The 25,060-nt window shown below is 39.2% G+C and overlaps 1 protein-coding gene across 2 annotated transcripts in view; it reads left to right on the forward strand.

Moving 5' to 3' along the window:
• Positions 1–25,060, forward strand: part of LOC131965171 (E3 ubiquitin-protein ligase RNF123) — a 116,621-nt gene that overhangs the window by 88,815 nt on the left and 2,746 nt on the right. For both annotated transcript variants that reach the window (XM_059328479.1, XM_059328480.1), the window contains exons 38-39: positions 14,605–14,699; positions 19,752–19,837. In XM_059328479.1, the coding sequence (XP_059184462.1) occupies positions 14,605–14,699; positions 19,752–19,837 (181 nt within the window). The remainder of the gene's footprint in view (positions 1–14,604; positions 14,700–19,751; positions 19,838–25,060) is intronic.

Genomic DNA, 25,060 nt, shown 5'->3' on the forward strand with positions numbered 1-25,060 from the left:
CGGCCTCGATATATCGCCATGCGCATGCGTGTTTGTTTTCCTCGTCTGTTGCCTCCAAGCAGGCTGGATGACAAGAGGGTTCACTCTGTGCTGGATCTCAGCACCTGGGCGCTTTTGTTCCATAGCAGAATGAGCGGAGTGAACCCTCCTGTCAGTCATCCAGTCTCTTTGTCTCTGTGGGGAAGGCTGGGCCGCTAGCATTGGCTACACACAGAGTGCAGCAGGTGAGCCTTGTGCGGAGCAACGCGAGGAAAAAAGATGATTGCAAAGCCAAATGCCACAGCCCCGGTGTGGGAATATGTCGGTTTCAAACCGAATGAAAAAGGTGAGCCCATCAACACACGGACGAGCCTGTATGCCGAATTTGTTCAAAAGTGGTGGCAACAAAAAAAGCCACCACAACAAACTTGCATGCCCATCTAAAGCATAACCACCCGACCCAGTTTTCCCAGCTGGGGAAAAAAACTGCACCTGGAGATGCAGAGCCTTCGTCCCGACAGTCAACACTGGTCGACAAAGTAAATATAAACGCTGTGCGCTCACAGAAAGTGGAGTTTGCTACATCGCAAAATAAATGCTGCCCTTTTAAAAAAAAAAAATGTTTGTTTTATTTATTTAGGATATTTAAACGTTCTTAAAATTACAATTACAATGGTAAAAAACACTGAGAAATAAAAGTGTATTGTATTTGAAAGGGTGTGCATTATTATGATATATTATCATGTTGACAATAATATCGTTAATCGGCAATAATTTGTGGGACAATATATCGTCCAGCAAAATTTGTTATCGTCCCAGGCCTAGTTATGAGGGGGTTCATGTCTGTGTGAAGTTCGCCCACATTTGTAGTGATTTTAGCTGCCTCTCGTGGTAGCAGTCCCCCCGGTGTGTTATTTGGGGTGGATGCATTTACTGGCCTGATCTTCTGTTGTATGCAGTGGTGGAAGAAGTAATCAGATCCTTTACTTAAGTAAAAATACTAATATCACACTATGAAATTACTCCACCACAGTAAAAGCCCTGCATTCAAAACTTACTGAAGTAAAAGTACAAAAGTATCAGCATCAAAGTGTACTTAAAGTATCAAAAGTAAAAGTATTCATTAGGCAGAATTGATCGACTTACACCGTATTATATGTTCCAAATATATTATTGGATTAATATTATGATGCATTTATGTAAGCAGCATTTAATTTTTATCAAGATGTGGCTAATTTTAACTACTTTATATATGATGTTATGAGGTTTGAAAAAAACAACCAAGTCAAATCACTTTATATGTATTTTTCATGTTAAATCTTGACCTGAAAAGTAACTAAAGCTGTCAGATAAATGTAGTGGAGTAAAAAGTACAATATTTGCCTCTAAATGTAGTGGAGTAGAAGTATAAAGTTACATAAAATGGAAATAATTAAGTAAAGTACAAGAACCTCAAAATTATACTTAATTACTGTACTTGAGTAAATGTACTCAGTTACTTTCCACCACTGGTTGTATGAATGCCACAGTTTTGAGTGGTAAAGCTGAGCTTGTGAGTTAAGATATATGTATACACAAAGTGATTACGACTTGAATAGTCGTGTTGAATAATGTGTTGGATACCTTAAATATGTTAATGTATGCAGGTTATACAGTGGATAATATGTCCGTGTCATTAATGTTGTGCTTTTGTTTACATTTGTGTCATTTCAGTTGATTAGCTGGCGAACGGCACGGTTGCTATTCAGGTCCTAATCAGCATAGCATGTGTAATTGAGGAATACTTATGCAAAATAAACATGTGAAAGACGGTAATCAGCTTGATTGAGACACTGTTTCATCTTTTAAGAACACCCTTTGAGTTGGGAGTTTTTAGATTAATGTAGTTAGTTTAATAAAACCGTACAATGTCATACTTTGTACTTGATGCTGTCAAACCTTCAGCAGTGTTTCTGCCGTCAGATTCCTCTAAGCAGACCAATGTGAGTGAGAAGACCAATTTTCCTACATTTCTATGTATAAATTATTTCTGTAGAGTGGTATCTGCATTGTACCTGCAGCCAATACCATTTTTCTCTCCATCTCCACTCTAGCGATGATGTCATCCACTCATACACTCTCCATAGGTTAACATTGGGGGGATTTTTTTGCGTGTTTTTGCCAAATAATTTGAAAACCGTTTGCCTAAACCCCAGTCATAGCACGCTTGTCATGGCCGAGCTGGTCGATTTGAAACCGTTTTAGTGTATGTGCGACTAAAACTCTGGGAAGGAGTAGTCGACCGAAAAAAACAAGTAAGAATAATAGGAAGAAGCCCGGTGGAGAGAATATAGTGGTTTTTACAAGCACACTAAACTAGATGTTCTCAGATCAGGAACCAACATTTAACATTCTTCACTGAGCAGGATTGTGTTTTTAAAGTCTTTCTGTTCTAAATGTTGATGCACATGACGATCAGCTGATCCCAACATAGAGACAAGTTCTCAGTTTAAACTTAGATAGCAGGAGAACTTTACATGTTTCTGTTCTGCTGCAGGTTGACAGTGAGCTGACAACAGGTTCATACTGAGACATGTCCTCATTCCTCTGTGTGTGTGTGTGTGTGTGTGTGTGTGTGTGTGTGTGTGTGTGTGTGTGTGTGTGTGCGTGTGCGTGTCTCCAGCTGACACCTCCTGATTGACAGCTGAGCTTCAGGGTTGAAGTTATTCTGGTGTTTGGGTGTTTTGTCCTTTCCTCCGTCTGCATCTGTCTTTTAGAGACACTTTGTTTTGTTGGTCTATTAGTGACGAGTGGTTTGTGTTGTGTGCCTGTCACGATAATTACGATATCAACTTATCGTTCAATATATAAAAATGGATAGTTTTTTTCAGTACTCAATATATTAACTTTTTGTGTTTTTGTGTTTAAAGTAATACTGCAAATGTTTGACAGGCAGTAAGAATTTCCAAAAAAAAAACCCTGTATTTCCCAAGCAGCCATTCCAGCTGTTTATATGTTATTTTAATAATAGAATAATATAATACATAATGATTATCTCAGTCCAATGTTTTGTTAACTGAGCCTGAAAGTATATTTTATTTGCTTTGGTTGTAGTTTATTTATTTATGTTTTATTAATCTAGGATATTTGAATATTTCTTTTCCACGTTTCAATTCCAATGTTTAATATTCTCCAGATTTAAAAAATTCATTGTTATGGAAAAGGATGAACTTATAATGCTCAGAAACTATCATTTATCGATAATTTTTTGGAGCCCAGAAAGCAGCTTTTCTTTGGTTCCTCCAGAGAGGATTGTCCTCTACCTTAGTGTAAGGAAATATAAACCTTAATGTTCCATCTCAGCTGTTAGTGGACGTTTAGAAGCAGCCGAGCCTCCACTGGTGGCAGTTAAACATCATTTCTCTTTTAGGTGAAGTTATTTGAAATTGACAGGCCTATCAAAAATTTGTATTCAGTCGGAGCCGGGACGTCTCTGCTCTGACAGGTCTGTAGCTCCTCCAGCAGTGTTTCACTCATCCACGCAGGAGTATCAAGGCTGAATTAGTATTTTTCTAACTGATTAAGATGTAAATGTGCCATGATGTTATTGTTTCCATGAAGAAAGCCTGATTCTGCTTATACAAACAAAGGGCTGACGCACCAGCAGGCCTTTCTGATTCTCATTTCCAAGGACTTCTTGTTAGTGTGTATGTGTGTAGTTTGCTTTAATGTGTGTGTGTTGGTGTTGGTGGAAGCAGTCCAATCCCTGCAGCCCTGCATGTATTATGGATGAGATCTCTGGTGTAGTAGCAGCTCAGTGTTTCCTTCAGAGGCTAAAGAGAGAATGAGACTCTCTCTCTCTCTCTCTCTCTCTCTCTCTCTCTCTCTCATTAGTCTTTATTTGCAGTGTGTGCAGAGCGCATGCAGATGGTTTATTTACTCAACTAAAAGCTGAAAATCAGGGACAGTGCCGAGCAGAGTGGAGTTTAAATTCAGAGACGGAGAGAACAGCTGATCTGTTGTTTCTGTACTTGTACTGTACACAGCTGTGTTTCCAAGTATGTCATAAGACTTTAAAACGACCAAAATCCAGAACTATCCCTATCCCTATCCCTTCAAAATATTCTTTTTTTCACTCCACCAAGATTGTAAATAAAAATAAACATATTTATTTATCAAATCCACCACATTTCTGTATTCTTATTAATTCATAGTTATTAATAACTCTGGACCAAAGAATCATCTGTTGTGGCGGTGCAACAACCAGCAGATGTGTTTGTTCTGAAACCTCTTCAGGACCCAACAGTCGCCACTCTTACCCCTACTTCTGGTTCCAGTCCTAGTTCTGGTTCTAGTTCTGGTTTTAGTTCTGGTTCTGGTCCTGATTCTGGTCCACAGTTGGTTCAACTTGCAAACCATCTCAGAAGCATTTTTTTTGCTTTTCCACAGGCAGAGAGCCTTGTCATCTGTCTGCATATGTCTCCGCTCTCCACAAGTACAATAACAACAATATCATAATATCGGACTCTGTGAGCCGACATCGTCACCAAACACGACATGTACAAACAAAGCTGCTGAGGACGGAGATTACATTCTTATTAGCACTAAAAGATGGTAATGTGAGTCTTTTTTGTAATGCTATCTGGTTCTGGACCAGCAGAGAGTCTGTGCCGCTCTGGAACCAGTTCTCCTGCAGAGAGCCGGTTCTTTGGCTGTCCAAACACAAATAACTGGTTCCAGATTACGCTCCGGCTGCTGTGGTGGTAAAATGGTGTCTGTGTGAAGTCAAACGCATCACTCTGAGCCTGAATAGATTTACCAACCTGTAATCCTGTGATTGTTGTGTGATCTCTTGATGTGGTGAGAATCAACCTGCCATGAGAGTTCAGGGATAACATATCGTCCGACAACAGTAGATATCATGACAAGCCCAACGTCAGACTGAACAGAAAAGTAACTCACTGAGTAAAAAGACAGATTTATATTGAGCGTAGTATTCTAACTGTGAGAGAACAGCGGCCGCTCTGCCCTGCTCTGTCTGCAACAACAAAGATTTCATGCTTTCAACTTCAACTTGAAGAAGAGGATTTATTGAGCAGGATTCCAGAGGACACTCAGAGAAGTCACAAAGATGTTTCTGAGCATCAATAAACCTTCAGAAACAACAGTAAACAAAGTGACAGAGTGAACATGAAGATCATCTGTTGGCTTTTTGTGATGTCTCAGGGAGGCCAATCAGATTCACTCTGAGGTAATACTTGTGTTATTAATTCCTGTCTATTGTATTTAAACATCCACTATATTATAGCAGAACCATTGTAGGATAAGGGTACCCTGGAACATTGTAGGATAAGGGTACCCTGGAACATTGTAGTATAAGGGTACCCTGGAACAATTTAGGATAAGGGTGCCCTGGAACATTGTAGGATAAGGGTGCCCTGGAACATTGTAGGATAAGGGTACCCTGGAACAATGTAGGATAAGGGTACCCTGGAACAATGTAGGATAAGGGTACCCTAGAACAATGTAGGATAAGGGTACCCTAGAACAATGTAGGATAAGGGTACCATGGAACAGTGTAGGATAAGGGTACCCTGGAACATTGTAGGATAAGGGTACCCTGGAGCATTGTAGGATAAGGGTACCCTGGAACCATTTAGGATAAGGCTGCCCTGGAACATTGTAGGATACGGGTACCCCAGAACTATGTAGAATATGGGTACCCTAGAAGAATGTAGGATAAGGGTACCCTGGAACATTGTTGGTCCTGATTTTACACATGGAACAAATCGACAATAGACACAAAAAACGAATTGCTAAACTAAATAACAGCAAAAATAAAAACATATCATCTTGACAGCAGCAGCTTTACAGGTTAAATTCAGCAACTTTTCCCTGACACAAATAAACATCATCATCCTGTTTATCTATGTTCCACTGTCACACAGACCTTCTGTAAGAAGGACAGCTTTCCTCTGTTCCAGTCCAATCAGATTCACTCTGATCCTCTGGACCTTCTTCTGAGATCTATGGACAGACTCGGTGGTGACCATGCAAAGTATTTTCCTTCACAGACCAATATTGTCCATAATCCAGACTGTATTTCTCCCTTCCTCTGGACAGATTCTGCTAACACACCTAGTATCCACTCCATGCTGTCTCCAACCTGGAAGTCCCAGTTTTGAGTCCCTGAGTTAAAGCCCTCAGAGCCCAGAACAGAGCAGTAAGAATCAAACCTCTCTGGATTATCAGGAAGCTGCTGTTTATGTCCTTGTCTCACTCTGGTCAGATCTTCAGACAGGACGAGTTTAGGATAAACAGTGTTTGGGTCCAGAATCAGAGGACTGTAGAGACCATGTCCTTCATCTTGTCCCAGATGTTGAAGGTCAGGTTGCCCAGGTGTTTGGCCTTGTCTATCAGAGCTCCTGAGGGCAACTGTGGATCCTCCAGCAGGGGGCGTTGCTGGACTCTTTCCACTGCAGCCTTGTACCATGGACAACTGTAGTCAACGGACACTGTGGCTTGCCAGCAGGAAAGGGTTACCGCAGAACATATCAGGAGAGGGCTACCTGGATTACTGGAGGGAAGGGGGGACCATGGAGGCAGAGGGGAAGGGGGCTACCTTGGAAAATTATAGGAAAAGGCGTACCACGGAATAGTGTAGGAAAGGGGGTATATCACTGAATATGGTAGAAGTCCTAGAGTATTTGTGAAATGGGGTATCACTTAGTAATGTAGAAAAGGGCTACCATGGAACACTGTTGGGGAAGGGGTATCTTTGAATATTGTAGAAAGAGGGTACCCTGGTACTGTAGGAGAAAGGGTACTATGAAATATTGTACCAGAGCTGGTGGACTGAGCCGCCTTTAGTCCCCAGCTGGTTGTACAGGGGGAAGGGTCAGCTTTCCAGTTCCAGCCGGACCACAGAACCATCTTTCCTGTTCAGCTTGTTGAGTCCGCTGGCCTCAGCAGAGCCTGCTGCTCACACTTAAGGATCCGAGTCTCCTCAGGAACAACAGACGGTGTTGGGTCTCCAGTCCAGCTTAGTGTTGTTGCTCTTTAAAGTACTTGTTTGAGTCCACACTCTGCAATTCCTCCCCTGGAATATAGCTTGGACTGTTCCCAGTGTTCCTCTGTAGTCCGACACCAGCTCTTTGGTCATGCTGTTGTTGAGCTTCAGTCCTCTTCAGGTTCATACCATCCCATTTGTTGTTAGTGATGCTTCCACCAAAGACTGAGTTGACAGAAAATGTGTACAGGTGACAAGAACCAGAGTTACACTGTATGTCTGAGGTGCAAATAGTGAAGAGGAACAGCTCCAGTAGTTCCTTTAAGTACACTGATGTTGAGATGATCCATGTTTAACCCTTTGAACCCCACCTGCCATGAAAACTAGCTTCCTTTAAAACATCTCTAAAAATTCACAGTTTATCAAAGAAAGAAACTGTAAAAACAGGCATTATTGTCAGAGTTTGATCTTTCCGACAGTTCCTAATGCTGTATTTAATGAGAAAAGGTGTTGGTGGGTCTACTGCCACATCCTATTGTTGTATGTTATTACCAGGCAATAACTGTACTGGTGAATCACAGAGGCTCAGTGACGGCTGCTGCTCACAGCTGGTGTTGTAATATTTATTTACAGACTGTTGTTAACATGCAAATACAAATCCTGTAGCTACAAACCCACAACAACAGGCTGAAACACATTCTGTCTCTGTACCTGTGTGTGTGTGTGTGTGTGTGTGTGTGTGTGTGTGTGTATGGAGGCACAGTATCTGTGTAAAGGTCATGTGTTTTCCCACGCTGCAGACTTCATTCATTAACACCACCTCCTACTCTCTCTCTCTGGGTCACAATGAGGATATAAGCTGATTTCAGGCGTTAATGCTTGTTTTCTTTTGCATTTTTCTCTCTTTCACCTTCAATTATAACAACAACTGTTTCTATAGTCCAACAGTCATTGATTATTGATACAATTATTCATGTAATTGGATAATTTAATTGCCCAATAGTAAGCTTTAACATTTAGTTGGAGGTTTTTTAACCATATACATACAATAAAGACTTCATTCAGAAATGTGTCTTTCCATTTATCTGCAACTAATTTTGTCATAAAATTTTGTCAACAATGTCAGTCGACATTTAAATGAGTTCACCTAAGTTACTGTAAGTTAAAATAAGTCACTTTGGTTTTTGCGTCTTCTACTTTGATCAGAAATGTTTCAGGTCGCTGGTTTGTTGAGTTAACTGATGAAGTCTTTGCACTTAGGCTGGTTTAGTTTAATGTTCTAAAACAGAAACACGTTCAGAATCAGTTGTGATTTCGGATGTAAACACTGCTGTCAGTGAATCCTCCATCAGCTTCCTCTATAAAGACTTCGTTGTCACTCCTCAGTGATCGTTCTTTGAATCGTTAGATCCCTCTGTCCAATATTATTCTGTATAATCTTCAGTTCAGGTCTGATCCTCCGTGTTCTCTGCTTTTATCTCTGTGTTTCCGTTTGTATTCCTACAAATATCATGTGGAGTGTTTGTAATCTCTCACTCAACATGGCAGCTGTCCAACAAGCCAATATAACAGCCCAGACCGCCGCTGCCACTCCCACACTGAAAGCAGATCCGTCTATCTGCAGGAGGGAGGAGGGGAGAAAATGGAAAGACAAATCGAAAGCCATCAAGTGAGAGAGGAGGGAGGAGGCTGTAACAGAAGAAGCAGCTCAGAGTGGTGACAGCATGGTTCAGACTCTCTGTCTGTAGTTCTACAGAGCGTGTTGAGATGTTGACGGATCTGACTGATGATCCTCCTGCAGGATCTCAGGCTGTGGTCACACAAATCTCAGATTTTTGCTCATATACGACTCAGCAGTAATTTTCATTTATACATCATATGGAATCAGTTATTTTTTTAATCAGCTGTGATGTTTCTAATCTGAAGTGTCCCTGTTAGAAGTGGAACCAGCAGATCCTCTGGGCTTCAGGGATGTCTGCAGCGGCTCCTCATATTCTTTATGGTATTTCTTTACATTTTAGTGGTGAAGGCCCAAATCATTACATTACATGTCATTTAGCTGATGCTTTTGTTTAAAGCGACTTACAATAAGTGCATTCAACCTGATGGTACTAGCCTGAGACAACAGGAACTAAGTAAGAACAGAACTTTTAGAGTCATCTGTAATCGCTACAGTGCTATACGCTGAAGAAGAAGAGCATTTTGTATTTATTGACTTAACCAAGGTATTATTGGAAGAGGTAGGTCTTCAGCCTGCAGTGGAAGATGTCTAGGCTGTCTGAGGTCCTGATGTCGGTGGGTATGGAAGTAAATCTGTGTCATCGGAGTTTGAGCGTAGATTTTCAGTTTGAGAGCATAATTTGTCTTCCTTGTGCTCAGATTTGTTCTCCTCATGCTCACATTTTGCGCTCGCACTCAGATTTCTGCTGCTTTCTTTCAAAATGTGTGTGTGCACTTAAAAATCACATGCTTGTGCTCACATTTCTTCTTCTTGGACACAAACATTTCGCTCGCACTCAAATATGTCCTGTGCTCGCTCAAATCTAAAGTCTACGCGCTCAGATCTCAACTCTGCGCTCTCAAAACTTTTGTGCTCGAACCCAGAACACGCACGCCCTCTCAGGTTGAGGTGTCTGCTCAGACTGAACGTGGTCCCGCCCTGCGCTTAAAGTAGTGTGTTTCACCAGCCAATAGGGAGACAGCTAGATTGTGGCCCGTCTTAGGTGCGTTCCCTAGCCTTTTTGAGCGCTCCGTCGGGGCGGGTATATGGTCTGTTTGTAAAACTGCTTCTCTCTTAAAATACACCAATTTACCATATTAGCCAGCTATTTGAATCGTCACCTATTTAAGACGCAGCATATTTATGTAGAATTAATCTTAAGTAGTCCTAAAAAGAGTTATCGTAGTTTAGATTATATATATATATATTTTTTTTTTTAATCATTATTATTTATATATATATATATGTTTTTTTATTTTTCACATATACAGTGGTGTCACGATAGTCCAGTGGTAAAGGACACTACCATCTGTTGCATTTTAAACCATGGGACGCTGGTTCGCATCCCGTCCGCTGCACTCTTGCTGCATGTCTTATAATGATTTAAAATTTTAATTGATAAATTAATGTAACAGTAATACAATCCGTGTAACCAGCGGCTTCTCTTATTGAAACGTTTAACAAGAGATGATGGTCTAAATAGACTTGGCTACTTGATTAAAAAGGTATAATGAAAAATACGCTATGATGATGATAATGATTTGAGGATAACATTGGTGCGTGTAATGCAGTGTATCACCGTCCTATTTACGCGGTCAAAGCCAGGGAGCGCGTAATTAGGTTAATGTTAGTAATACTTTCACTTTCACAAGAAGAAGACTTTGAGCAGGATTCGGAGCGCGGCAGTGAATGAATGGGAGACCAGATGGATGGCCAAAGACCTCAAGTAAGTTCATTGCTAAATGTTGCTACAACTCAAAACACTCGTACTTATCAACATATATAGCGGGCCTTTGTCGGCAAGGTCAGCACTAGGGACAGCAACTCATTATGAATGAAGTGACGTCAGCAGGGATTCCCTTCAGCTCGCGCATCATTATGTGTGCCGACCTGCCGCTGGTACGATCATACGTTGCCAATTATTGTACTTTCGTTGTACATGTTACAATGAAGGCCCGCTATATATGTTGATAAGTACGAGTGTCAGTGATTACTGTACTGTTATTGAAACTACTGTATATGATCGATGTGTTTTGAGTTGTAGCAACATTTAGCAATGAACTTACTGGAGGTCTTTGGCCATCCATCTCGTCTCCCATTCATTCGCTGCCGCGCTCCGAATCCTGCTCAAAGTCTTCTTCTTGTGAAAGCATTACCAACATTAGCCTAATTATGCGCCCCCTGGCTTTGACCGCGTAAATAGGACGGTGATACACTGCATTACATGCACCAATGTTATTCTCAAATCATTATCATCATCATCATAGCGTATTTTTCATTATACCTTTTTAATCAAGTAGCCAAGTCTATTTACCCATCATCTCTTGTTAAACGTTTCAATAAGAGAAGCAGCTGGTTACACGGATTGTATTACTGTTACATTAATTTATCAATTACAATTTAAAATCATTATAAGACATGCAGCAAGAGTGCAGCGAACGGGATGCGAACCCGCGTCCCATGGTTTAAAACGCAACAGATGTTAGTGTCCTTTACTACTGGACTATCGTGACACCACTGTACATATAAAAAATAAAAAAACATATATATATATATAAATAATAATAATGATAAAAATATATATATATATATAATCTAAACTACGATAACTCTTTTTAGGACTACTTAAGATTAATTCTACATAAATATGCTGCGTCTTAAATAGGTTACGATTCAAATAGCTGGCTAATATGGTCAATTGGTGTATTTTAAGAGAGAAGCAGTTTTACAAACAGACCATATACCCGCCCCGACGGAGCGCTCAAAAAGGCTAGGGAACGCACCTAAGACGGGCCACAATCTAGCTGTCTCCCTATTGGCTGGTGAAACACACTACTTTAAGCGCAGGGCGGGACCACGTTCAGTCTGAGCAGACACCTCAACCTGAGAGGACGTGCGTGTTCTGGGTGCGAGCACACAAGTTTTGAGAGCGCAGAGTTGAGATCTGAGCGCGTAGACTTTAGATTTGAGCGAGCACAGGACATATTTGAGTGCGAGCGAAATGTTTTTGTCCAAGAAGAAGAAATGTGAGCACAAGCATGTGATTTTTAAGTGCACGCACACATTTTGAAAGAAAGCAGCAGAAATCTGAGTGCGAGCGCAAAATGTGAGCATGAGGAGAACAAATCTGAGCACGAGAAAGACAAATTATGCTCTCAAACTGAAAATCTACGCTCACTCCGATGACACAGATTTACTTCCATAGGTGGGGAGCTCGTTCCACCATCTGGGAGCCAGGACAGAGAAAAGTCTGGCAGAGGTTTTGAAGCGAGTTGACCCACGTTGGGTGGGAGTCGCCAGCTGTTTGGGTGATGCAGATCGGAGTTTAGGGTTTGACCATATCCTGGATGTAAGCTGGGCCTGAACCATTAGCAGCGGAGTATGCCAGAGCTAGAGTCTTGAAGCGTATCAGCCACTGGTAACCAGTGGAGGGAGGGAGTAGTGGTGTTGATTGAAGACCAACCGAGTAGCTGCATTTTGGATGAGCTGCAGAGGTCGGATGGCTTTGGCAGGCAGACCTGCCATGAGGGAGTTGCAGTAGTCCAGGCCTGAGATGACCAGTGCGTGGACCAGGACCTGAGCTGCCTTCTGAGTGAGAAACGGATGCGGGTTCTCCTGATGTTCTGCAGCAAAAATCTGCATTATCTGGTGGTAGCGGTGATGTTTGTGGTGAGGTTTCTCGAGAGTCACACCAAGGTTTTTAACGGTCTCGGTAGAGGGAACCACTGTGTTCTGATGTGGAGGTCAGTGGTGGGAGAGCCCTTCCCAGGGAGGTAAAGTAGCTCAGTCTTTCCCAGGTTGAGTTTAAGGTGGTGTGAGGACATCCACTGGGAGATGTCGGCCAGACATGCGTACAATTTGTATTCTTCCATTATAAAATGTGTAGCTTATACAGGCAATTATTAATCATATGAAATGCATCATAGTTTACAGAAGCTCCAGCTTTAACCTCTGAAGTTTATAACTTCAAGTCAAGTTTTGAGTTTTCTCAGCTCGGCTAGCTCCCATTACAGTTTCCATTTGCACATTAAATACACTATGTGGTAAAGATATTAAAGTTCTGTTGGTTTCTACATAGAACCTTTTTAATCTGAAGGAAAGTTACTAAGTACTTTGTTACAATTTTGGGGTATTTGTACTTTATTTTCATGTTATGCTACTTTAAACTTCTACTTTAAAAAAACTTCTTCATTGTTATTTTTTTTATCTATTAAGAGCTTCAGTTTCTCTACAGATTTACAAACAAATCTGATCCATAATTTCAGATTCAAACTTTAAACTTCCCCGACAACATTAATCATCTAATATTATATAACATATAAAATGATAATAATATGCCAGTCATGTGATAACAAACACTGACAGAAGTGAACTTTGACTTCAGATACTTTTGGTACATTTTGTTGGCAATACAGAAATGCATTTAAAATGATGGAAAATATATTTTTTTAAAAAGTGTGTCTTTTAAAGAATCTTCTCTCAGCGAGTTCTTTAATGTCCTCGTTGTTTCAGCTCACAAACGAGTCAGAAGAGCAACTTCCAGCCCTGCAGTTGTAATCTCCCAGCAGCACCTGAAGGCAGCAGCGGGGACACCAGGTCCCAGAAATAATCAGATCAATAATCAGAGCCCCAGTCCTGCTGAAGTTCTTTTGGTTGTTCTGAACACATATAAAAATGGTCGTATTATTCCTGTTGCTCTGTGTAATCGGAGCGCTGCTGTCTTTTATTTTCACCTTTCGTCTTTGTGGTTTGTGTCGGAGCTGAAAGTGGATCTGAGATGAGATTATCTGCAGACTCTGATCCTGGATCAGCTCAGATCAGCTTACTGCAGCAGGAACCAACCGCATATATCTATACCTATCTCTATCTCTATCTATATATATATATATATATATATATATATATATATATATATATATATATATATATCGTATATATATATGACGTATATATCACACACATTTATCACACGCAGCATTTTACTGGACTTTTACTTTGAAGGTAGTTTTATATTAAACTATCAGACTGCTCATCACAAGATAATATTAATAATAATTAAGGCCGGGACTTTAACACGTTAATTAAGATTAATTCATTACACAAAAATTAACGTGTTAAAAAAATTGATGCATTTTAATCGCACTTATTTTTGCACTGCGGAAAGTTTCTCACTGGATGATGTGGACCGATTATACTGGAGCACCAACTAGCGTTCATGAGTTCAGACAACAACAAACCACAGTGAACATTAACGAAGAAGCTGATGAGACGCTTTGGTTGGCCCCGTGGATGATGGGACATTTTGTTACAAAAAACCAATGGATGGAAGCGTTGATAAGAGCATGGTTGTGTTGCTATGCAACAAGGAATTCACATATCACCGCAGCACATTGAGCCTCAAGTATCACCTCAATGCAAAACATATAGCAGCTAGCGGCTAGTGTGGTAGCTAGCGTGGATTGTGTTTTACTTAAAAAACCAAAGTATTATAGTTTACAGAAGGTCTACCTACCTATAGGCTACCTGAATTTGAAATTCAGAAATGTACTATATTTCTAAATACGCTATTGCTACACTTAATGGCAAAAATTGCACTGGTCTGTTGGACTTGAAGAAAAATAAACAATATTTTTGTTGCTTAAGCTGATGTATTCAGTCATTATTCAATGGTATACTAAAAATCCATGTGAAAAAATTACTTCTCACTGTTCTCAGGTCAAATATTTATATGCGATTAAAATGCGATTAATTTCGATTAATTAATTACAAAGCCTCTAATTAATTAGATAACATTTTTTAATCGAGTCCCAGCCCTAATAGTAATAATAATAATAATAATGATTATAATCATAATAATAATCATAACAATCATTATAATATCTGTGTGTGTGTGTGTGTGTTTGTGTTCCTCCCTCAGACACCGACTACATCAGTGAGGAGGAGAAGCAGAAGGTGGAGCTGATGTTGACGTTTCTCACTGAAGAATCCAAACAAGCTGCAGCGAGTACAGCAGTGAGTCCACACACACACACACACACACACACACGCACGCACACGCACACGCACACGCACACACACACACACTGAGTGAAGCTGGGTGGTCTGGGGGACCTGCTGTCCTTCAGGGTGAAGCTGGTCAGGAGATTTCCGCAGTGGAAACCCGATCCCTTAGAGTCCACCACAGAGACACACCAGACGGAGAGACCATCTATTATTGATAAAGAGAGAGAGAGAGACACACACACACAGAGACACAGAGAGGAGAGAGAGACAGAGAGAGGAGAGAAGGAAAGTTGTCAAACTCTTTTTCTGCTTCATCACTTTGATGAAACATGTTCAGCAGTTTAAATGTGACAAGCAGCTGAAACACAGAGTCCTCAGGTCCATCAGAGGAGACATTGTCCTCTGTAGAGGTGTCAAAAGTATTCACATTCATTACTCCAGTAGAAGTATAGATACTAGGGTTTAAAAAAGTTGAAGTATCAATTGAAGCTTTTTACTCAAGTAAAAGTGTAAAAGTACTGGTTTCAAAACTACTTAAAGTATAAAAGTAAAAGTAATGTAGGGGGGAAAAATGCCATTATGGACAAAAGCTTAGGCTACGGCGGGGGCCTATAGTGCAATACCCCCCCCCCCCCCCCCCCTATTAAAATAATGTTGAAACATTGTTGAAACATTAGTGATGCACATGTTTCAACATATTTTAGTAAAATGCACAAACATTAAAAAATAAGTATTTGTACTTCATTTGTACTTGACACTTCTGTTCCTTAGGGCCATCTGAAGAGACACAGAGTGCCCTCAGATCCTCAAAATTGAGTGTTTATTGTGAACATGGAGGTGTTGTACTGAGCTCTAACATGGACAGAGTCTGTCTCTGCAGAGAGACAAAGGGACAGAGGAGCTGAGCTGTTTCACAGTTTCCTGATGTTTGTTGTTTAACATTAGACTGTTTGAAAAGCTGTGGCATGCACGCACACACGCACGCACGCGCGCACACACACACACACACACATTCCCAAACACTGTGCAGGTTCACAGATCCATCACAGTGTGGACAGCTCTCTCTCTCTCTGTTTATGTTTGCAGATACTCACACTAATGATTTTACTGTAAATGGAGCTCAGGAGGCTGTGCGTGTGGTGTGTGTGTGTGTTATGACCTTTCTGAGTGTTCCTGCTGGTCTGGACTGCATGTTCATGTGTTAATGTCTCTCTGTATCAGGGATGGAGGGCGTTTGGAAGAAACCTTTTAAAACAAATTAATTGATTAATCGCTATGTTTTTATACATAAAAACATGCATACATGCGCAAAATAAAAAATATATATACAGTACAATGCAAAAGCCTGTTTTGATAATGGATGCTTTTATTTTGGAAGGACGAAAAGAGACTTCCTATCAATTCAATTCAATTTTGCAATTCCATAAGGCTTTATTGGCACGAATATACAATTCATTAAGTAAAAATAGTAATTAAGACAACAACAATATATCAATGTGTCAGATGCAGTATTGTGTGGTAGAGGAGTGGATGTGGCTGTATATCGTAAAATTAACTCAGTGAGGTTAAACTGTAGAGATAACGTCAAGGAGTTCAATGTTTTATGTTTCAGCCCTGAAGAGGTATGAGGTTAGTTTTCACAGTAATCTTAATATTTAAATGTGTTTTGTGTTATATATATAAATAAGTTAAATACGTTTTGCATAAATTAAACTCAGAAATTCATGCTAGCAAGGTTTGATACAGTAAGTCAAGTTATTAAAAAAACAATAAAATCATACACAAAAATAGTAATAAATAAAAACAATGAAAACAATAAAATACTTAAAACAATAAAACAATAAAATAGTAATAAAAACTCAATCCAAAAACAGAGTTTGAGTTCAAAAGGAAATAAAAGAATAAAATGTAAAAAAAAAAAAAAAAACAAGGATTCTTGCTTAGCTGGGACTGAATGCCTAGCAGAATAAATAGGTATAGTAAGCATGTTTTGCTCAAATTAATACTCTTCTATCTCTGTGTGTTTTTTAATTGTTATTGCAACTTTCAGTTCATCCAACTTAATTCTCAGGTCATTGGCTGATTGACGTACGGCCACGATCGGCGTGATTCAGTTCAGTGATACTGATATGCAGAGAGAGATAAAATAAAATAAAAAATACTATGGAAGAAATATCTATCTTTATTCAAGAGCGTAGATTTTCAGTTTGAGAGCATGTTTTTATTCCTTTTCAGTGACACAGCTCCTCATGCTCACAGCAGATTTCTGCTGCTTTCTTTCAAAAAGGTTTGCTTGAACTCAAAAATGTTTGCTTGAACTCAAAAATGACATGCTTGTGCTCACATTTCTTCTTCTTGGACACAAACATTTCGCTCGCACTCAAATGTTTCCTGTGATCAGATCTAAAGTCTGCGCTCAAATCTAAAGTCTGCACTCTCAGATCTAAAGTCTGCTCGCTCAAATCTAAAGTCTGCACTCTCAGATCTAAAGTCTGCATTCTCAAATCTAAAGTCTGCGTTCTCAAATCTAAAGTCTGCACTCAGATCTAAAGTCTGCGCTCTCAAATCTAAAGTCTGCACACTCAGATCTAAAGTCTGCACACTCAAATCTAAAGTCTGCACTCTCAAATCTAAAATCTGCGTACTCAAATCTAAAGTCTGCGTTCTCAAATCTAAAGTCTGTGCTCTAAAATCTAAAGTCTGCGTTCTCAAATCTAAAGTCTGTGCTCTAAAATCTAAAGTCTGAGTTCTCAGATCTAAAGTCTGCTCTAAAATCTAAAGTCTGCACTCTCAAATCTAAAGTCTGCACACTCAAATCTAAAGTCTGCACTCTCAAATCTAAAGTCTGCACACTCAAATTTAAAGTCTGCACTCTCAAATCTAAAGTCTGCGTACTCAAATCTAAAGTCTACGCGCTCAGATCTCAACTCTGCGCTCTCAAAACTTTTGTGGTCGCACTCAGAACAAGCACGTCGTCTCAGGTTGAGGTATCTGCTCAGACTGAAGATGCTTATAATACTGTGTTTCACCGGCCAATAAGGAGACAGCTAGAGTGTGGACCAATCAGATGAAGGATGGCGTGTCTTGGGTGCGTTCCTTCGCCCATTTTGAGCGCCCCGTAGGGGCAGGTAGTATATCGCCTATTTGTAAAACTGCTTCTCTCCTAAAATTCACCAATTTACCATATTAGCCAGCTATTTGAATCATAACCTATAGGCCAGCATATTTATGTATAAATAATCTTAAGTAATTCTAAAGAGAGTTTTGGTAGTTTAGATTTTTTATAATTTTATATTAGATTTTTATAATTTCATATACAGGACATATTTGAATGCAAGCAAAATGTTTGTGTCTAAGAATTAGAAATGTGAGCATAAGCATGTCATTTTTGAGTTCAAGCAAACATTTTAAAAGAAAGCAGCAGAAATCTGAGTGCTAGCACAAAATGTGAGCATAAATCTGAGCATGAGAAGGAACTGTTTCACTGGAAAGGAATAAAATCATGCTGTCAAACTGAAAATCTACGCACTTAAATAAAGATATAATATAAAGATATTCCTTCCATAAAATACACAGATCGATTAAAAATTCCATGCGATCGACCAAATTGTTAACGAGCATTAATCAATCATTGATTAATTATACCTGTCCCTACTCTGTGTCTCTGGTCTGGTTTCTTTGAACTGTTGGACAGAATCTGACCTTTACTCTTTAATGTGTTGTTGGTGAGTTTAAATCCTTGTTTGTCAACACAAACATCTTTCTGATCATCCTCATTGAGAATAAATGTGTTTAATAAAACTGGTAAAGTAGAAATCTTCTGTGTTGTCAGCTGAGTGTAATTTAAAAGATGTTCTCATTAAATATTATTATTACACCATATGAAACAATAAATCTTTCTGAACTTTTAACTCTTTACCATCACAGTAAATGCTTTTATATTTTATATTAGATGATTATTTTTTAAATGCAGCTTTGGAAAAATAAAACAGCAAAAGATCCATTAAACATAATGACTTTCATCTCATGATAACCATGAGCGATAATTTATTTTTTTATGCAGCTCAGATGGATGATTTAATGTTCCATATCCCAGAACACCTCGGGTCATTTCTTGTTTCTTATAAAGACTGAAATATGTTTTAACTTTTATAGAAATTCCTTTTCAAGTAGATCAAGTTGTCCACCATAAGGTCGGCGGTTTGATCCCCGGACCGACTCACACACACACACACACACACACACACACACACACACACACACCCACACACACACACACCCACACACACAAACACACACACAGACACACACAGACACACACACACACACACACGATGACAGATGCTGTCGATGGGTCAGCAGGTTCAGATGACGTCACACTTTGCTTCTGTTCAAGGAAAAAGAGGAAAGATAGAAACAGTTTAAGTTTCATCAGAAATCAGTCATGGTTAGCTATTCCTGTCTCTGTTGTTGTGCCTCTGTGTGGTTGGTGTGTCTCTTGTTTTCATCTCTCTGACTTTTGGATTGTAATAAGCTGTGGTAGAAATAATAAAAAGCTTAAAGAGAGTTTTGATCCAGAACAAAAGAACAGAACAGAACATAAAAGTCTAAATATTTATCTCGATTAGAAACTCTGTGGGGGTATTTTTCCTGTTCAAAACTTTCATAATATCAGAAATATTCCACATACTTTTCTCCAATCAAATAAATGGGAAATGAGACAAAAGTAGAACTCTTTTCACTTTTTCATGCATTAATTTCTCCTTCGTGGTTTCAGCCAGAAACCCCTTCAAACCTTTAAATGTTCCAGATCAAATCACATCAAAATAAATATCAATATTAACCCTGGTTGAAGCCTCATTGCTTTCAGCTGTTTTGGACCTATGTCTCTACATACTACTATTGAGTTGTATTAGCAGTTCTCCTCAGCCATGACTCAGCACTTTTTCTTTAATCCACCAGCTCCTCACTGAACTTATTTACACATTGCTGTTCTTGTTCACCTCTAGTTTCAGTCTTTATTGATGTCTTGAGTCAAACACTGTTTTTGTGTCGTTTCAGCCGACCAGTGAAGAAGACCTCTGCCCCATCTGCTATGCCCACTCCATCTCCGCCATCTTCAAGCCCTGCTCACACAAGTCCTGCAAGTGAGTCCACACACACACACACACACACACACACACACACACACACACACACTGCTTCTTGCAGGATCTGGAGGATTGAGTTGAGCTGCAGATTCTGTCGTGTCTTCATGAAATAGATAGAAAGTTGAAGATCAGCAGTTTTTTGGTAGAAATCATTTAGTGCACAGATTTGAAGTTCTGAATGAAACTGTCTCTAACCAACAGGTTATGAGATGTTTTCATCAGTGACCAACACAATGTTTTAGTCAACTTTCTATTCCTATAAAGCCGAATGTATCATATTTGATACACAAGTTTTTGAGTGTGATATTTTTTTCCTGAAAACCTGATGTGTACAATCAGATACATGCAGTAGCTGGATATCCACTAGGGATCAGGAATTAATGCATTCAATCAGTGACCCACATGTCATTGGATGTAATGTAAAATTAATGAATATTTCATAACTTATACAAAACAAATAGTAAAACCATGTTGAAAATGTGTGTATCAAATCTGATACAGCAGTTATCAATGACAACTTATTTGAAAATTTGTCAATTGCAGTTTTTTGCATTTCATACATTATGCATTAAATAAAGCAACATAAAGTGATTTCCTCGTTTAGGTAAACTAAGTAAAAGTTTAACTGACATAATAAGGTATATTTAGAGAAAAATTTAGATATCTCTTGAACTCAAATAAATACATAATTTTTTTTTTTTTTTTGGTGAGTATTTTTAGGTGGCAAAAAAATTGAGCATTGATGATGTGTTCAGATAAACAAACTGAGCAACAAATTGCACAAAAATACCATATGTAGCAAAACTGTTCTGCAGGTTCCAGTGGTGGATGTATGATGTTGTGTTATATGGAACAAAAATATTTTGTATGTTTGAGGAAACTGTTAAAAGGAAAGTCAAAGTTTTAATTAGTTAAAAATATTAGGTCATATATTTTTTTGTTAGATCAAGAAAGACAAACTGTGAGCAACAAATTGCACAAAAAGACCAGGTGCCTCTTGTATCAACGCTGCATACATTGCATACTTTGTTTCTTCTGCACATGCCAAATGTATGAACAGTGCCGTGAAAATCACTGCGCAATCTTTCGAGGTGCTGTGACAATGTTCAAATCACCGCAAACTTTTTTTTGGCGGAACGTACTGTTTTTTATGCTGTATTCAAAACATGTTTCATGTCTAAACTCAAACTACACACAACTGGCTTTGTGTTTACAGTTTATAGTTCTTGTACAATGAAGGAAAATGCCGTTTTCCAACCTCATTAACACGTTCTAAGGGGGATAGATGATTTTTTTTTTCATCTATTATTAATGCTTATCATCTATGGGGCAATCGCACCGAACACTGGCCCCTACAGCAATTGCTGTATAGCCCCAAGCACTATTTTTATACTGTGGATTTTTTCTTCTTCCTCTTCCGGACACGATTTCGTCCCGATACTAGGACAAATTATATATCAAAAGATTCGGTTTGATCGGGATCGGTGTGCTATTACTTTTCTCTAAGTAATATTAATTTTTCGCGACGTAAGTTTCCATTTTGCATTGAAGTGAATGGGACAGCCAAAAATAATTTGCGAAAAAGAACAATAATTTTTCAAATAAGATTTTCAAATGTCTACTTCCCCAGCATAATTCATAGAGACTCCATTTAAACTTCAAACAGTAGACAAAAGTCTTGTGTACTGGTGTATTAATCCAGGTTCCAATAGGTCATATACTTTTTAATCAATCCCTGTTCAATGACCATGATCATTTTTGGAGAAATTCTGAGATTATAATGAGTGTGTATTGCATGGAATGTTCGTGTCACAGTGTGTGGCATCCTCAGCTCAGAGTGTAGAGGAAGAGAAAAAATTGTCAAAAAATAAATTTGAAAACTGCACTCCAGGCCGCAAATTCCACTCTACAGGAATAAGTTATAGATAGATACGCAGGAAAATTTGTCATCTCACTCACAATCCTCTGGTAAAGCTGTCAGAGTTATAGTTTGGGGCGTATGATGCACAGATGTGCCACCAACACGCACCAACAGCCTCATTGACTCCCATGTTAAACACCCAGGAAGATTTATGTAGAAAAGCATATTTAACAGTTTTTCAGATCGCTCTTACAAAGCTATTTCTTCATTTTTCTTCACAAAAAACATATGTAGCTGTTCAGGAAGAACTCAGGACGCTCAAAGTGAAGTCGGATCAATGATAGGTATTATGATTTGCCAAAAATGCTTTCTGTTCGAGGCCAGAAATTCCAGTCTGTTCACCTCTGGCTGCTGTCACTGTGTCGGAACCTTCTACAGGTGGCTGTTAAATTTATGTGATTTTAGTTACACACACACACATGCACGCGTAATCGTGCACACTCCTCCAGATACACGTTTCTCTCACACACACACACACACACACACACACACACACACACACACACACACATACACATTTTGAGGTTGAAAGGGCATAGGTTGCTGTATAAATAAATACTTGAAAATAAATGCTTGTTGTAGGTGTGCTCCTTGTATATAATATAGTATCATAACATTACAAGTATTAATTGTTTGGTATCTCTGAAGAATTTCATCATGGTGTACACACCGGCAGTAGCCCCTGCCGGTGTGTCCAGAGGAAGTTTTCTAGTTATATTTTAGATTTCACCTGGCAGCACATTGATTTGTCATTGTTTTGTTGACAATCAGTGGGCATGCCAGCGATTTATAGTAATTTGCATGTCATCTGCATATTAATTTGCGGGAGGAGCCGGGGCGTGGTTGGTGGCTCGTGCATGTGTGCTCAGTTTTGACGCCGATTGGGATGTATCAAGGAAAGGTGCGCTGAACCTGGCGTAAGCACAGTTTGATACATGTGGAGGTGATGAAAGTTTTAGTATAAAAGCTACGCACTCTTTGATACATGAGGTCTAGATGTATCAAATATGATACAAATTAGAATTCATATATGTAAATTGATATTTTTATTATTTTCATGGTTCAGGCTTTATAGGGCTAGTAAACAACACACACACACACACATACATATATATATATATATATATATATATATATATATATATATGTATTTCAGACAGCAGCTGCAGTCGTTACACTGCACAAACCAACAGAAAAGCTTTTTATTCAGAGCTTCAGTCAGACGTCCCGACACGTCATCACACAAAAATCAAACACAAAGACACTGAAGAGTCTCTGGAGGGTTAAAAAACAACATTTTAAAGTTTAAAAACCATTAAATTTCTTTAAATACATAAAATCTAAAGCCTGAAGTCTCACTCTGAGCCTGACGCTGCCTCACTCTGCTGAAGGATCATCGATCCAGTCTCTCACACACACATAAACACACAAACACACACACACACACAGTACTGTACAGTATTTATACATCATATACAGTACTGTGTGTGTGTGTGTGTGTGAGTCAGCTGTTTGGTAACTGCTGATTGTGGCTGAAAGCGTCTGTGGGCAGCAGCTCTCGGTTCAATTCATCCTCGATACATATTTCATGTTTTCCTGGAGGTGCGCTTGATTTAGCTGCCGACTCAGCAGCAGCAGCCGGGTGGAGACGCTGTCACGAATCTGTCTTCACTTACCCTCTTCAACAGGACAGGAGGAGAAATGTGTTTATTCTGATTATACGTCTTTATTAGAGAAAGATTTATTCCTCGTGTCTATCAGCAGAATGATAATCAGAAACAAGACATTCATCCAGTACAGACAGTAAATTCATTACAATTAAAAGCCAAAAAAACAGCCAATAAGATCCAACATCACCACTTACAAACTCACAACGACCACAGAGACACAAAGACTCAAAAGAGACAGAAAACAATCAAAGACATTTAAAATGAGCCCAGAACTAATGACAAAAAGACACACGCCGCCAATTAGATGAAACAGCACTAACAGACTCACAACGACCACAAACAGACACAAATACGTTGAATGACTGCAAGATTCTCAAAGCAACCACAAGGAGACAAACAGAAAGAAACACAAAGACTCAAAAGACACAGAAAACAACCAAAGAGATTTAAAATGAGACATACACATACACAAACTGATCAAAAGATTTATGAGTCGTTCCTCTCATCAGAAACAACATGATTCATTCCAACTGAAAACCTGAATCAATCAGAATAATGTGTTTGTTTGTGTTGCATCATGGGAAAATGGTAAATGGGGTGCACTTATATAGTGCTTTTATCCAAAGCGCTTTACACTACGCTCATTCACCCGTTCACACACACATTCATACTGGTGGTTCAGTATCTTGCTCAAGGATACTTCGACATGTAGGCTGCAATGGTCGAGGATCGAACAACCAACCCTCCGATCACTGGACGAATGCTCTACCAACTGAGCCACAGCCGCCCCATAACAACATAATAACATCTGTTTCAGTTTTCAGCTGAACAATATTCTGATGTTTGATTATACAAAAATAAAGTATTTTTACTGTGTCTGTGCATCCTGGGGTCCCTAAACAGTCTGTGAGCTGCATAAATCGGGAAAGCTGAGACTCTTATGGATTCAATGAGCCCAATCTCACAAGGTTCATACTTACATATTTGATATCCTTATGGGAGGGATAGCATTTGTGATTTACCCCTGTTGCATTTATCCTGTAACTGTTAGAGATAAACTCCCTACTTTATTGGTGCCCCGTGTGAGGCAGCATATATTTCTATTAAGGCATCCTAAAATCCCTCTACTGTTTAATAACTGACCTGCAGATATCTGAATGAAAACATGTTCTATGTTTCCCCACAAGTCTCTTTCCAGACAAGCTGTAACCTGCAGTAAAATGTGTTGTTGTTGTGTCCTCTTGGATGTGAACCTTCCTGTGAGCTGCATAAATGGGGTCTGAATGGAAAGCTGAGACTCTTGTGGATTCAATGAGCCCAATGTTCTTCATGTGTGAAGATGTTAGTGAGTGAAACTTGAGCTCAGTGTATAAAATGAGCTGCTGTGACCTCTAGGATAATTACAGCCTCATGAAACTTTACAACCCCAAACTATAGACCTTGAGCATTCAAAGGATGGATGGCTGACTCACTAGATTCACAATAAGGGATTTTCTCAGCAGGCAACACAACAAGTGCTGACATACAATCACATAAAATACACAAATCTACTGAATGTCAAAAGTTTCTGAAAACAAAACACAGCATGTATTTCACTCTTGGTGTCTGAATGATTCTGGAGGCGATAAT

This window comes from Centropristis striata, chromosome 3, assembly GCF_030273125.1.
Source record: "Centropristis striata isolate RG_2023a ecotype Rhode Island chromosome 3, C.striata_1.0, whole genome shotgun sequence".
Classification (NCBI taxonomy): Eukaryota; Metazoa; Chordata; class Actinopteri; order Perciformes; family Serranidae; genus Centropristis; species Centropristis striata.